This window comes from Micromesistius poutassou (genome assembly GCF_964030765.1).
Source record: "Micromesistius poutassou genome assembly, contig: SCAFFOLD_2338, whole genome shotgun sequence".
In the NCBI taxonomy this organism is placed as follows: Eukaryota; Metazoa; Chordata; class Actinopteri; order Gadiformes; family Gadidae; genus Micromesistius; species Micromesistius poutassou.
This window is the reverse complement of record NW_028177664.1, coordinates 18,520-32,579: the sequence shown is the minus strand read 5'-3', so window position 1 is coordinate 32,579 and position 14,060 is coordinate 18,520. Positions and strand designations below refer to the sequence as shown.

Genomic DNA, 14,060 nt, shown 5'->3' with positions numbered 1-14,060 from the left:
TATATCAAGGATCTAGCCATGTTGTTCAGCTAGGGAACAGTGTGTTTACAGCCATCCCTGCTAAATGACCAACTTCATTCTAAAATGATGCTGTTATTAGAAATATTTTGTGTCAGATGCAGAGAATACAACAAATGGTTGCAGCAAACAACATTTAGAAACAGTGCAAAAAGGGGTGTAGAGTACCTGGTGTGGTAAAACCTAAAATTGTCATTATAAGAGACAAAAGAGACAAACACCTCCACCACCAAAGTCTTAAAGTGCAAGTTGCAAGTTGCATGCTAATCCAGCTACTACTAGTACTTATTATAACAATAATTACTATAATAATCATATTAAGGGCAATGACAAAATGTGTAACATGAATTCCTACCTTGAACGCAATGTGAGAACATCACACTGCATAGCACCAGGAATCCCAAGGCCTCCATCTTCTCCATTGCTTCCCAATGTTCTTCAGTAGCGTCCAGTGATGGCTTTATACCCATTGGTTCCCATGATGCCCTCCTTATAGCAGCCATAAATCTGTCCACCAACAATCTGTCATATTGTAACCCATTGTTGTGTGCACGTGGGCCACACAAAGACAAGGGTCAAGGGAAGGACATCCTCTTTTAATCCTCACAATATATGAACTCTGTTGAATTGCTGATCTGCTGTTTCTAAAATGTTGTAACTGCTGATCTGCTGTCTCAACACTAAGTATTAGTGGTGGATTTCATGATTCGTTTGAATGAATCAGTTCGCGTCGGTCAGTTCGCCAAGAAGAGTCGTTTGTTTGTTTGTTTGTTCATTCGCACTTCCAGTTGCGGTGAATCATGGTTCTCAGTCACTGAGTCGGTCAGACTCGGCTCCTCCCTCGTTCTCGTTCAAACGAATCACGAATGCACAGTTCTCAGCCGAGTCGGTCAGACTCAGCTCCTCCCTCGTTCTCATTCACAAACTAATCACGATCGTGCAATGGTGCAAACGGTCATCAATCAACACAACATTAACTAAGTTCCTTTTAGCTGAGGAGCGCTTCATGTTCGGAATCGGGATGTTGTTGCCTGGCTGACTCTCGTGACTTCTCAGTCCTCGAGTCCTCGAGTCACCGCTAAACACAGTCAGTGAACGAACGGCGACTCGCGAGTCAGCGAGACTCAGCGACTAGTGGGTGGAGCTGGGAGTCGAGTCTCAGCGAAGGGACAATGCGAACAAGACAAACTGAAACGGGGAATCAGGTCGGTTCGTTCATGTTAAAGAGTTGTTTGTTCGAACCGATTCATTCGCGAACGAGCCATCACTACTAAGTATACCGACTACCTCAAAGAAAAACAGGAACCATCGTGCCCATCTTTTCATAGAAAAAACTGGACTTTTAGCAGCACTACCATATAGGAGAAGGACTTCCTCGTGAATAGTGCTGCCATATGTGAAAAACATTGAACTGCTAAAATGTTGTAACTGCTGATCTGCTGTTTCAACGCTAAGTATACCGACTGCCTCGAAGAAAACAGGAGCAATCGTGCCCATCTGCTCTAGTGATGGGAATTTCGGCTCTTTTTAGTGAGCCGGATCTCTTGGAACGGCTCACCAACAAGAGCCGGCTCTTTCGGCTCCCAAACGGCTCTTCATATTACCGCTTACTGTATACCTTTTATAATGGTGCCATGCCGTAATTCTGACACTCATTTTGACGTGTTGACCTTTGTGTTCTCACACTGATCAAAATGCATCCAAATGCTGCTTCTTTTCCTTGTCTCATTCATCTTGTACTCACACGCTCGCACTCGTCTCTCTCCTCGTTTCCTTCTGTCAGTCACAGGCAACGTGTATCGCGCATCGAAATCCCCCGCCCCTCGCTGCTTGTTCTCGTGATTGGTTGCTGGCTGCCATGCATGCGCCGTGACATGCATAGCACGCGTTGAATGAATGCATGTAGCACCCGTAGCGCGGGAGAACAAAAAAGACAACGGCTCGCGTTCGGGAGCCGACTCCCATCGTTCACTTAAAAGAGTCGGCTCTTTGAGCCGACTCGTTCACGAACGACCCATCACTAATCTGCTCATCGCACGCACAAGTCAGCTGGCGACTGGTATATACAGAGCGCACCCAGGACCCTCTCGGCAGCACTTCTTCTCCTGCCTTCTTTTACTCAGATCTAGCTTATCGTAGATCTGAAACACTGCCCACACAGTCTAAACAGACTCATGATTACTAATGATGATTTAGTAATTAGACTCTTCCAATGAATCGTATTTTTCTGTAAGATTGTGTAAAACGGTATTATATATTAGACTCTGTTAACATTTAACCTTTCTCTTGACTATTCTTTTCTCTATCATTGTGTAAACAAGTTTCTAAAATCTAAATAAAACTACCTTACTACGTGTTGTAGTGGGCGATTAAATCAGTTCCTCTGTGATTGATCCGGCTCCCCAGTAGGGGCCCAACCGACCGCCCGCAGCTCTCCCAGCCTTCGCACAAGAGGTAAGTGGCGCATGACACAAACAGGGTTGATGGTGACTGGTCCAGAGAGTGAGGCTATATAGAGAGGTTCAGAATTGTTCCCCGCTTCGTGGCCCACAGGGACTTAGGTGGTAAGAGACACCCCAGAGTTCGATCGAAACGCGTGTAGCCTAAATTTAGCTTAACCTCATAGGGGCTTAAACGAGTGACCTGTGTTGGCCACATAGACCAGAGTCTTCCTCCACCAAGCTTAGCCGAGGATCTCTAACACGTAAAAAGAGGGCCGGCACAGGTTAAGCCCCGGGGCTGAAGAGAAACCAGTATAGGGTACCCCCCTCCTAGGCAACGGCTCAGGAGAGGTCTTCCCACCTAGTGTGACTGAAGGTTCACTCGACATGGCGCCCAACTAACCGCCCTAAATAACAGTCCAGTGCACAAACCGCACCACCAATGAGATAATATCTACCAAGGACACGCTTACTAATAGTCCTAGTAGAGGATATCGGTCAGGACGATAATATTCCACCTGTCGAGCCGCTCGAAAAGGCAAAACAGGTTAGTAAAGGAGTTATCGTCTCCCCCTGATGAAAAGGTTAATTAAATCTAACCGAAAAACGGAGGGAGCAGTCACCAAGAGAGGACGCCCGTAGTATTAAGGAAAGTATTCGGCATCTATCCAAAACACCAGAAATAGCTGAACTAGGAAAAGTCAGTTAGGGGTTTAATTAACCATAAAAACAACAATGAGTGAAAGAAGTAGAGCAGTAGCCTCTGACTTAAGAGAAGGTGCAAGTGATTGGGAGTAGGACGAGACTGGTCAAGAGGATCCTCTCTCCCCGAGGGGAATTCCCCTTCCCCTAACAAAAAGGGGAAGCAGACCTATTATGAACTATTATTATCTATTCTATCTGTTATTCCCCATTATGTTATATTATGTTATATGGTAATTTCAATGTGTAGAAGGTGCAAATAAGGGGGGAGAAAAGCGGCTTCCCTGCCCCCCGGAAGCAATCCACTGTGATGTCCAAGGAGAACACTACTCCACGGATATTGCAGGCTCATTTGTCCGCACAACAATGGGCAACAAATACTTCCTGCTTGTCTTGATAATGGTGGTCACGACGCCAGGGTGTACCCTATAACCGCAGCAACAGGTAGCCTATAAACTAGCTGACTTCTTTACCACACGCTCGGCCAAAACCCTTAGGATGGACAATGCTACCCACTTTAAAAACCAGCATGTGGCTGACCTCCTGGAGCAGTCAGGGGTCAGACCCATCTGGAATGCCCCCTACAAACCTTCCACCAACGGGGTGGCCGAAAGGTGTGTGGGGTAAAGCATGGATTATAGCCAATGAATTGATGGCAATGTCATAATTTGCGAAAAGACGGGACCTGTGCACAGATCACTAGTAGTCCTCTGGGTAGTGTAGCTCCAAGTAAAAATCCTAAAACTTCCAAACAGAAAAGTGACTAAGATCTTCCCTATGACCAGATTGCACCCATGGGTCGTGGTATAGCGAACGGAGGAACAACTGCCTTGGTCCTCTCCTTCACATCAACCTCACCAATTTGTGTACATGCGCTACTGTAAAACCTGTGGGGCTGGGAGGGGCATCTGTTCGCGCCCGTACTTTAATAGGAGGAAAGGTGGGAAAACCTACTAATATTGAAGTAGATCATGAAACAATAACTCTTGGACATAACTAGACCCCCAAGGGTCGACAGACCCACTCCCCCGCCCGTTTGCTCCCAATACCCAGTGACCCCCAATCCAGGAAGAAGGAACCAGTTCTACCGGTTCCAGCGTGGGTACTGGCAGAAGGTTAACAATCGCCGTGTCAGGGACCCGACATGGTCCTTTTACAACGGATGTGGCCTAAGCTGTGGACCAAGGGGATGGCCGGCAGTAGATCCAGAGTGCCAGTTCCTGTGGCCTCTCGGCAGCATAACCGAGGCAGAACACCTGATATCCTGCTCCGATCTTCTGGACCACTTCCCCCACCAGCCAACCCACACCGAACTCCCCCGAGGCATCCAGCCCGTCACCAAGTGGCTCTATCGACATGGGCCCACTCGAAAACCATTCTGCATCCTGGAGAGCTTTGACGGGCAGAACCTAATCTACATCGAGGACTCAAAGACTTCCCCTATTTGGGGAACCAACTACCCATCCTTCGAAGGAAGGGCATAGGTGCGTAGGAGGATGTTGTGTACCCGTGGGCCACACATTGACGCACCTATGCCCTAAGCTTCCCGATGCCCAATCAAGGGAAGGACATCTTCTTTTAATCTGGACAATAAATTAACTCTGTTGAATTGCTGAACTGTTGTAACTGCTGATCTGCAGTTTCTAAAATGTTGTAACTGCTGATCTGCTGTCTCAACACTAAGTATACCGACTACCTTGAAGAGAAACAGGAACCATCGTGCCCATTTGTTCATAGAAAAAACAGGACTTTCAGCGACACTACCATATATGAGCAGGACGTCCTCGTGAATAGTGCTGCCGTAATCTGAAAAATATCGAGCTGCTAAATTGTTGAACTGCTGAGCTGCTGCGTCAGCACAAATTGTACCGAATACCTCGTAGAAACAGGAACCCCCATACCCCTCTGTCCCCGAAGAAAGCAGAACATAGCTTTATCGCAACGACGCATGCGCACCAGCCTTCGCACCACTGACGGACTGGGCCTCTGGCATTCTGACAAATGCCAGAGGGGCCGCGGGCTCTCGTGGGCTGTTTGAAACGGCCGGCCAATCAGAGAGCAGCATGATTGTCACAGGCTGCCGTGCAGCCCCTTCATGGCAAACGGCGGCCCCATAACATCTCGCCCCACTTTCAAGCGTCAATAATTTTCTATGTTTAAAAAAAAAATGTCTTCACAACAGCAGTGTCTGGATGTCTAATTACTCATGCATTGACGGTCTTGTACTGCTAACGCGCAACCTCGCTCCGCCAGTCCTGTCTGCCCGCAACCAAACACTGTCGTCGTCCCCCGCCCCCCCCCCCCCCCCCCAGTCAACAATCCTGTCCGCCCGCAACCAAAAGGGTAAGTACGCCACTGGGTGGGAGCAAATGCCAGGGCCGTTTTTTTATCCCAGTCCGTCACTGCTTCGCACGCACAAGTCAGCTGGTGACTGGTATATACAGAGCACACCCAGGACCCTCTCGGCAGCACTTCTTCTCCTGCCTTCTTTTACTCAGATCTAGCTTATCGTAGCACTGACCCACACAGTATTCTCATATTTCCAACGTGTTTATCCGCTACAGGCTTTCGACGCTGTGGTACCCTCTGTTGCCCATCGGGGGAGTTGGTTGGCCCAGGGTGAAACAAAGTTTTCAATGTTTCAATGTTTAGGTAAACGTCTGACTTCAAGTGTAGTAAGCTGGACTCTTTGTTGCTTTTGCAGTTGTTGTAAATTGCCTGCCGTACCTGTACAAATTGTATCAGCAAAGACACACAAGCCAAACATATTTTGAAGTGTTATGGTCTTTTAATCCAGAAAAGGCTGCCGAAACAAGATCGCTTTTAACTCACTTTATTTGGTAAAGGTTTTGGTCTATTTGGTCTATATGAAACAAAAGGAGAGGAATTGTATATAACACGCGCGGAGTGTCTCCAAGCTGAATATCTAAAACGGTACGCTGCCCGGGAGATTCTCCTGTTAAAAAGTTCAAGCTTAAATAGATAGGTAAGGGTGGGCGCTGCCCACTTCATCTATGTGTGATCCGTTGCTGCCCCCTTGTGACTATGTACAAGTGTTGCAGCTTTTATTACATGTGCTCAGTCTGCTCCCTGTGGTTATGTGAGGATATTACCTCTTAACTATTATATCTGCTCGGTGCTGCTCCCTGTGGCTATGTGAGGATATTACCTCTTAACTATTATATGTGCTCGGTGCTGCTCCCTGTGGCTATGTGAGGATATTACCTCTTAACTATTATATGTGCTCTGTGCTGCTCCATGTGGCTATGTGAGGATATTACCTCTTAACTATTATATGTGCTCGGTGCTGCTCCATGTGGCTATGTGAGGATATTACGGCTGAAATGTGTCACAGAAGTAAAGCGTTAACCAAACATTGACAGACACAGACAGGATATTTTATAGATTTAAAAAGTTTGTTTCCGAATAAACAAACTCACAGCAAAATGGGCCGAGCTCATATCATCACAGAATGACCATCCTTACCTTACTTACTTGATCCACTTTCAAAAGAACACATGCATGCCATGATAAAAATGACCACACGGTCTAACCCTGCATATCCCCACGGCAGTGAAAATGATCTCTGAATAGCCCACATTTTCTCCTTTGTGTGCAGACTGCGGTCAAAATGGCCTGGACCACCCCTCTGCGGATATGTCGCTGGTCGACAGCTCAGGGATACTGGTGGACGGCTTTGAGCGGACGTACGACGGAAAGCTCAAGTGTCGCTACTGCAACTACGCCACTCGAGGCACGGCCCGACTCATCGAGCACATCCGCATCCATACAGGTGACGGTGAACACGGAGCTCAAGCCGTCACTTTTTCTCGCGCGCAAACTGCGGTTGCAAGTCGAGTGCCACGGCTCAACATGTCGTTCGTTTTTTTTTTTTTTTGCGTTTGTATGTCAACCGATTGAACTCAACCTCTTTGCGTCTTGTGCGTCCTCTGTCCTCAGGGGAGAAGCCCCACCGCTGCCACCTGTGCCCCTTTGCCTCCGCCTACGAGCGCCACCTGGAGGCCCACATGCGCTCCCACACGGGCGAGAAGCCCTACAAGTGTGAGCTGTGCTCGTTCCGCTGCAGCGACCGCAGCAACCTGTCCCACCACCGCCGCCGGCGCCACAAGCTGCTGCCCATGAAGGGCGCCCGCTCGCTGGCCCACAAGAAGATGCTCAGCGTGCTGCAGAAGAAGAGCAGCGTGCTGGGCTACGGCCGCCGCCTGCTCATCAACTTCAGCCCCCCGCCTTGTGCGCCGCCCGTGGCGGCGCACAAGGCGGACGGCACGGGCGACTTCCCCCACGGCCTGGCCCGCGTACGGCAGGAGGCCTTCGACGACCGGGCCGGGGCGCCCGAGGACGGAAGCTCCAGGGACGACGAGCTCCACCACCACCAACACCACCACCACCACCAACAACAACAACAACAACAACAACACCACCACCACCAGGATCTGGTCATGGACAACCCCCTGAACCAGCTGTCGACGCTGGCCAGCCAGTTGGCCAGCCTCCCCGCCCACGTCCACTCCCAGACCGCCCGGCCGCCGGGGTCGCCCGGGGCCCGGTCGCCGGTGGACGAGAAGCCCTTCGCGGTACAGCAGCAGCAGCCCGACAGCCCCGCCGCCACGCCCCCCGCCGCCACGGCCCCGCCGGCCAACGCGTCGCACGCCTCGTCTCCCGCGGCGCCGGACCCCAGGCTCCCCCCGCCGCCCCCGCCGCCGCCGCCGCCGCCGCCGCCTCTTCCGCAGAGCGAGGGCAGCCCCGCGGCGGGGCCGTGCAGCGAGGGCAGCGGCCGCACCAGCACCCCCGGCGTGGGCAACAGCCAGCCCAGCACCCCGGCCCCGGGCCTGCCCGCCGCGCCGCAGGAGCCCGGCGCGCAGCACCACTGCCAACACTGTGACATCGCCTTCCCCGACAACATCCTGTACACCGTGCACATGGGCTGCCACGGCTACGAGAACGCCTTCCAGTGCAACATCTGCGGCCACAGCTGCATCAACAAGTACGACTTTGCGTGCCACTTTGCCCGGGGGCAGCACAAGCAGCTGTGATGCTTGTGAACAGCAGCAACAGCAGCAGCAGCAGCAGCAGCAGCAACAACAACAAAATGAAGAAGAAAAAAAAAAAAGATGAGTGTCATATTATGTCAATGATTTCACAGACAAACCCCCGCCTTGATGTAGCCTAGCCTTTGTTGTGAACTTTGCCGGGTTTGGGAGAGGCTGAGACTGTCAGCTTTGGGTAAGGGTTATTTTGGATACGATTTTAAGCTTACCATGCAGAGTGTAACGTTGGCGACTGGATTGTGTTCTATATCCAAGTGACACAGGTTTGGTCTAATGATAAACATTCCTTGAGTAATGTCACTCAGTATCATTAGTTTAATAGTGGTTTACCAGGCACCATGTTGGAATCAAGTGCTCAGTGCAATTCAATTTCAATTCAATTTCTTTACAGTGCCTGATATATATTTACTTGCATTTTTTTTACTTCTAGCTAAAGTAGTAGAGTATTTATTTATATTATTACTAATAGACTTTGTTATATTATTTCCACTGCTCTGTGTATCCAGTCCAGTCACAGTTCAAGAATTTATCTGTTTTTTAAATTTATTTCCTAATCAAGGGGAATTATTGTGTGTTTGACAAAGAAGTCTCTGTGCACAACATGTCATAGAAGTCATCACACACACACACACACTTTAATGTCCACAATTTTTGTAATGTCTGCGGTGCCACGCTATGACCATACTGCAGGGCATGGTTCATTGTCCTGCTGGCGAATGTCCTTGTTCGTCTACGGAGACGGTGTAGCAAATGAATAGGCAGCGATCGGCAGACTACACACAAGTGTTGTGTGTATGTGATTGTCGGCAGGGTTGTAGCAGCTGAACAGCGGGTGAGCGTAACAGGCTAAGGGAACCGGTACGGAGCTCAGATTCACTTTGCCTTATGACTAAAACTCCAGTGGTGTCCTGTAACGCGCGTCGCGGCGGTACACATGCCGACGTCGAAGTCACATGACCAAAACAACAGCGGTGGTTTTAGGTGGACGGATGTCTTGCTGCTGATCATTATACCGAAGTATAAACATTGAATCACATGTGCTCCCTCTATACTATCTGACTGCTCTGGTAGGGCTTATTGTTTTAAGTCGTCAGCCACTAAACTAGGAAACTAAACCAAAGCCTCGCCTATTAGGTCTGAGCATACGCTTGATACAGAATGTCCTCTGCATAATCCTGGATGTTTTCTGTATCTGTATTGGCCGGTGCGCATATCTTATTTTACATCCAGGACCACGTTACTACTAGGGAGGAGTTCCAAATGGTTGGCCTGCAATGGGGCATCTATGGTGCAGCAAACCACGTTTTCCCTCAACGATCTGTGGAGTTTCCCCTTCCCTTCACACAGCGCCCTTTGCGTAAGGCCGTTCACACGGCGGCGGGTTGTGGAAAAGCACATCCTATAGGCCCGTCTCCTCTTAACGCAGCATGACCAGACCACACATCCTGACCTTTTTGATATTGTAATCGTTCCACTTTGATGTTGGGCAGAACCCCCCCCCCCCCCCCCATATGTATTCTCTGTGGACAATGCTGTGCAGAATTTCCACGTAGCACCAGAGATGCCAGGCTCTTTTCCTTTACGTGACCACATGCCTTGAGATGCTCCCGTGCCGCCCTGCTTTTTCCCCCTCAATATTAACTGGGTATTGTATTCTGATTGTTTTTGATGGATGTTAAGTGTCAAAAAAAAAAAAAGAAGAAGGTGAAACTCTTTGTTACATCGAAGAATCCTGCATAGCAAGGTCGTGTAATCATGTACTGAATGGTGTTGTCTGTTGCTTAGCAACACGTGGGGACAAGTTAGTTACTTGTTGCTGGGACCAACTGCTTGAGACTGTGCTGGTACTACAGGCGTCCGGTGACAATGGCCTTATGTTCTCTGTGTGTCCTTGGTCGATTGGTTGTGGTGAATGTGGAAGCATTTTTTTTTGTAAATCACCCACACATTCCCCCTCTGGGGTAACAAATTATTTTATTGTGAGATGGAATTAACGTTAACAAATTAACGAGTAAAGTGTTTTCTAACAATCCGTCCCTCCCTAGTCTCCTCCTTTTTTTTTTTTTTTTGTTTGTCTTCTTTTGTCACTATAATGAGTGCGCAGACATTTATTGTCTTTAGATATGCTTTTAATCAGAATGAAGATGAAAGGAGAGTTGTAATAGCGTTGGTCGTACAGCAGATGACACAACACAAAGAGCAGAAGTACAAGTGATTAGAAACGATGGCTGACACCCCCATGATGAATCAAACATCGACGGTCTTCTTGGGTGCCACCTCCGTCTTCACCCTGGCTTCACCCTGACTCCCCAGGTCTAGTGGGAAGGAGAGGGGGGGGGAGTTGAAATGGATGAAAGTTAGTGGTGTCACAACATTTCCAAGGCCCTCCCTCCCCCCCCCTCCCCCCCCATGCAGAAAGAGCCCCGCGGGCCCCGTACCTTGCAGTGTGAGCGGCCCCAGGACCAGGGTGTGGCTGTCCTCGGAGGCCCTCAGCGCCCAGGCCTTCCGCCTGCTGCTGCAGCCCCGACGGCAGCGGGAGTTGGGGGCGGAGGCGGGGCAGACCACCACCTTGCACTGGAGGTACACCGACTCGTGGGTCCGCAGGAACGGGAAGGCCCTGAAGCTGAAGCGGGCGAAGCTCTCGGTGCCCGAGGCGTGTTCTCGGTAGGAGCGGTCTACGCCGCAGCTAGTGGGAGGCACAAGAAAAGAGTTGGTCAAGTCCCATCGCCGGGCGTCGTTTTGCTATGAGTTAAGATACCGTTTATTCGTGGAATCAGGCCTCCCTGGTGAATATGTTTTTCTTTAGCTCTACTACTAGGTAGGTACATTTACATTTAGGGCATTTAGCAGACGCTTTTATCCAAAGTGACTGACAACGGTTAATACACAAGTGTGTCTTGCTCAGGGACAAGTGTCTTGCTCAGTGACACATCGACACTAGGATGAGCCGGGGATCAAACTAGCAACCTTCCGGTTACAAGTCAACCTGCTCTACCTCCTGAGCTAAGCCGACCCCGACATTGGAGGATTGAACCCACAAAGGATTGAACTTCTATTAGATGAGACGAGTACTTCAGTACTTAACTCATCTGGGAGTGTGAGTGGCACTAATTCAACGTTTAAACGATGATCTCCTGGGACGGTGCGTACCCGTTGCGGACAAGGTCGTAGGTGTTGTTGTGGAAGTCGTGGGGCGAGGGTGAAGCCACGCAGGTGTCCAGGAAGAGAACCAGGCCACCGTCGTCCCTCCTCAGGTTCACTTGGACGTACATGTCCTGGTTCAGGGTCACCACGTATGGAACCTGGGTCACCTGATCCGGGAAAGGACCAACATAAACGTCAGAAAGAGGAAGATTTACGCAACTAAAACTATATTTTACCTTTTGGAAATGATGCTCACTATTGCATATGAGTATATGAATACTAGTGTGTAGGTACATAGATGTGTAGGTACATAGATATGTATTACGTGTATTACTTTTGTCCTGTTTTTCTTTTGTTGTCTCGGGGGAGTGCACGTGTGTACATACAAAGCTGCTGACTTCATGACCCCTACCATAGATGTAAAACTTTTGGAGGTGTAGAAGGCCATGGTCCCGTTGAATCTGCCCATGCCCGTGATAGTGCCATTGACCTGGGACCGGGCGACATACAGGACCTGGACTGTGGTGTTCGGCTCCATGTGACAGTCCACGTTCAACTTGAGCGAGGACTGACGCGTGACCAGGCCGTAGTCAGACTTATAGGCGCGCACCGCATTCCTATACACGATTCTGCCACTCTCAAACTGTTTCGATAAGAGAACACATCGGAAATGAGGGGACATTTGCTGTCCGCCGGGCCGCTGGGACGTCAAACAAACGTTGACAATGGAACGATGTCATTCTGTGTGATTGCTCATGGAAAGCGATTGGATGCTTACCGTGCGTGCTGTGCCACAAGTATTCATCGGGAAACTGAAGGTCACTTGGAATGCAGAGATTTGGGGTCTGCAGTTCTGGTCATTCAAGTACAGACTGCTGCCATCGTAGCCCAGAGAGTCGAGGTAGGACTTCTCAATCACAATGTTCATGTTGTCTGAAGAACACTCAGCACGACCTGGTGGAGACACAATAACCCATTCTTACGCGAGTTTCTTTTTTTGAAATTTCCAATCAACGTTCACCTTTGCACTTCTCTTCAATGCTATGTTATAAAGAAAGGGGATTCTGAAGGACAGTGATTGTCTGCATTCATTTTCCAGCAAGACTGTGATGAAGGGCTGGATTGGGCTGACCCCATGACTTTGTTGGGTCAGATTTAGCCATATGGAATAATACAAAACGTCCGTGCCAGTTGACTTGAAGTCTACACTGACCTGCGCTTGATGGAAGAGAGCTTGTGAATTCGGCATTGAACCCTCGGCCGTCCACTGAGCCGTCAGTCCGGAAGAGAACAGTGATGTAAGTGGAGGAGGACTGGAAGAAGTTCAACGTGTTGTTGCACAATTTCCCCAAAGGTCGTGATTTCACACTGGGTCCATCGTAGACGGCGACGTAGTCACAGGAACAGCAGTTCTCCAACCTGGATGCACAACGGATCACCCGGTCAGCTGAAGAACAGCTATGTTAATAACTCAAATGTTTTGTGTCTGTGTGTGTGTCTGTGACTCACTGGAGGTCAGTGATGGACAGGTATATCCTATGGTTATTCGATGCTCTCAGCTGCCACACGCAGTAGCTGTTGCCGTGGTAGTAGCCAGGGTAGCCCGGGCTGGAGAATGACCCAGAGATGGATAGAGAGCCTCCGCAAGGTTGACCTGTAGGAGGTGAAGCATCAGAATTGGGTTATTATGCTCTATTTTTCAATTGAGGGGATGCTTATGCAATACGCGTAGTATTAACCACACAAGCTGTGGTTTTGATATTGTGAATGGAGAGATATTGTCTCACTGGATGGTTTTCACTTCACTGGAAATGTTCATGTAATCGAATGTAGATGTTTAAGTAATTGATACCAGAGATGGTTCATTACCTGTAGGAACATCTGTAGAAACATCTGTAGTGTTTGAACACTGAGCTGCAAGATGGATGAAAGTAGGTTTCAGTTTTTAAAATCACTTTTTTTTTTAATTTATGCAAACATTTCAATGCATACCAATATTTTCATTTCATTTGTTAGTTCTTGTCAGTTCTTACGTTGACTGGAATGTCATTATGAATCACCTTACACCTTAACTTATCTTTAAACTGATACTTTGAAAATATTTTTACACTTTTCAACACTGAGCTGTAAGACATGAAAATGGGCTTCAGTCTTTAAAGTGACCTTTTTTTCATTAATGGAAACAATTTACGGCAGCTTTTGATTTTACAGGCCTTGTCACTTACAGTGGTAGTCATAGCAACAGTTGCCATAGGATTCACAGGAGTAGGCGCAGGAACAGTTTACGACCAAATAGCCGCAGTTATATCTGCAGGAACCGTCCGCTGGCAAAAAAATACAAAAACAAATCACACAAATAGCAATCAACAGTTTGCCTTCATGTTTTCTTTTAGTAGACCGGAAAGACGTTCAAATGAATGTATCGTCACTCTTGTTTCTGAGACTCACCCACAACTCTGTAATTGGCCAGAAATCCTTGGTATGCCACACTCCCGTCAGTTGTGAAGCGCACGGTCAGAGTCTTACCAGTGGAGTGGAAGGTAGAACTCTGATTACCACACAATCTCCCAAGCTCCCTTTGGTGAATATCGGGGCCATCATAGACATGGATGCCATCATATCTGCAGTCCGCCCCCTCCAAACTGTGGATAGCATTTGTGTCACAGAAAATGTAAACATTGAACAT

At 48.7% G+C, this 14,060-nt stretch overlaps 1 protein-coding gene and 1 pseudogene across 2 annotated transcripts; one reads left to right on the top strand and one right to left on the bottom strand.

Moving 5' to 3' along the window:
* The first annotated feature begins 6,505 nt into the window (after positions 1-6,505).
* Positions 6,506-8,745, top strand: LOC311375820 (zinc finger protein Pegasus pseudogene; annotated as a pseudogene). Its single transcript has 3 exons — positions 6,506-6,518; positions 6,781-6,954; positions 7,122-8,745. The product of its transcript is annotated as a zinc finger protein Pegasus pseudogene (transcript).
* Positions 8,746-10,352: 1,607 nt separating this feature from the next.
* LOC311375819 (scavenger receptor cysteine-rich domain-containing protein DMBT1-like) lies at positions 10,353-14,060 on the bottom strand (the record flags this gene model as incomplete). The annotated part of the gene is made up of 10 exons (XM_084490867.1): positions 10,353-10,545; positions 10,669-10,916; positions 11,381-11,541; positions 11,787-12,017; positions 12,153-12,328; positions 12,588-12,793; positions 12,884-13,028; positions 13,244-13,288; positions 13,600-13,698; positions 13,823-14,060. 10 exons carry the CDS (start codon positions 14,058-14,060, stop codon positions 10,478-10,480), a joined length of 1,617 nt encoding a protein of 538 aa, XP_084346993.1. The 3' UTR covers positions 10,353-10,477.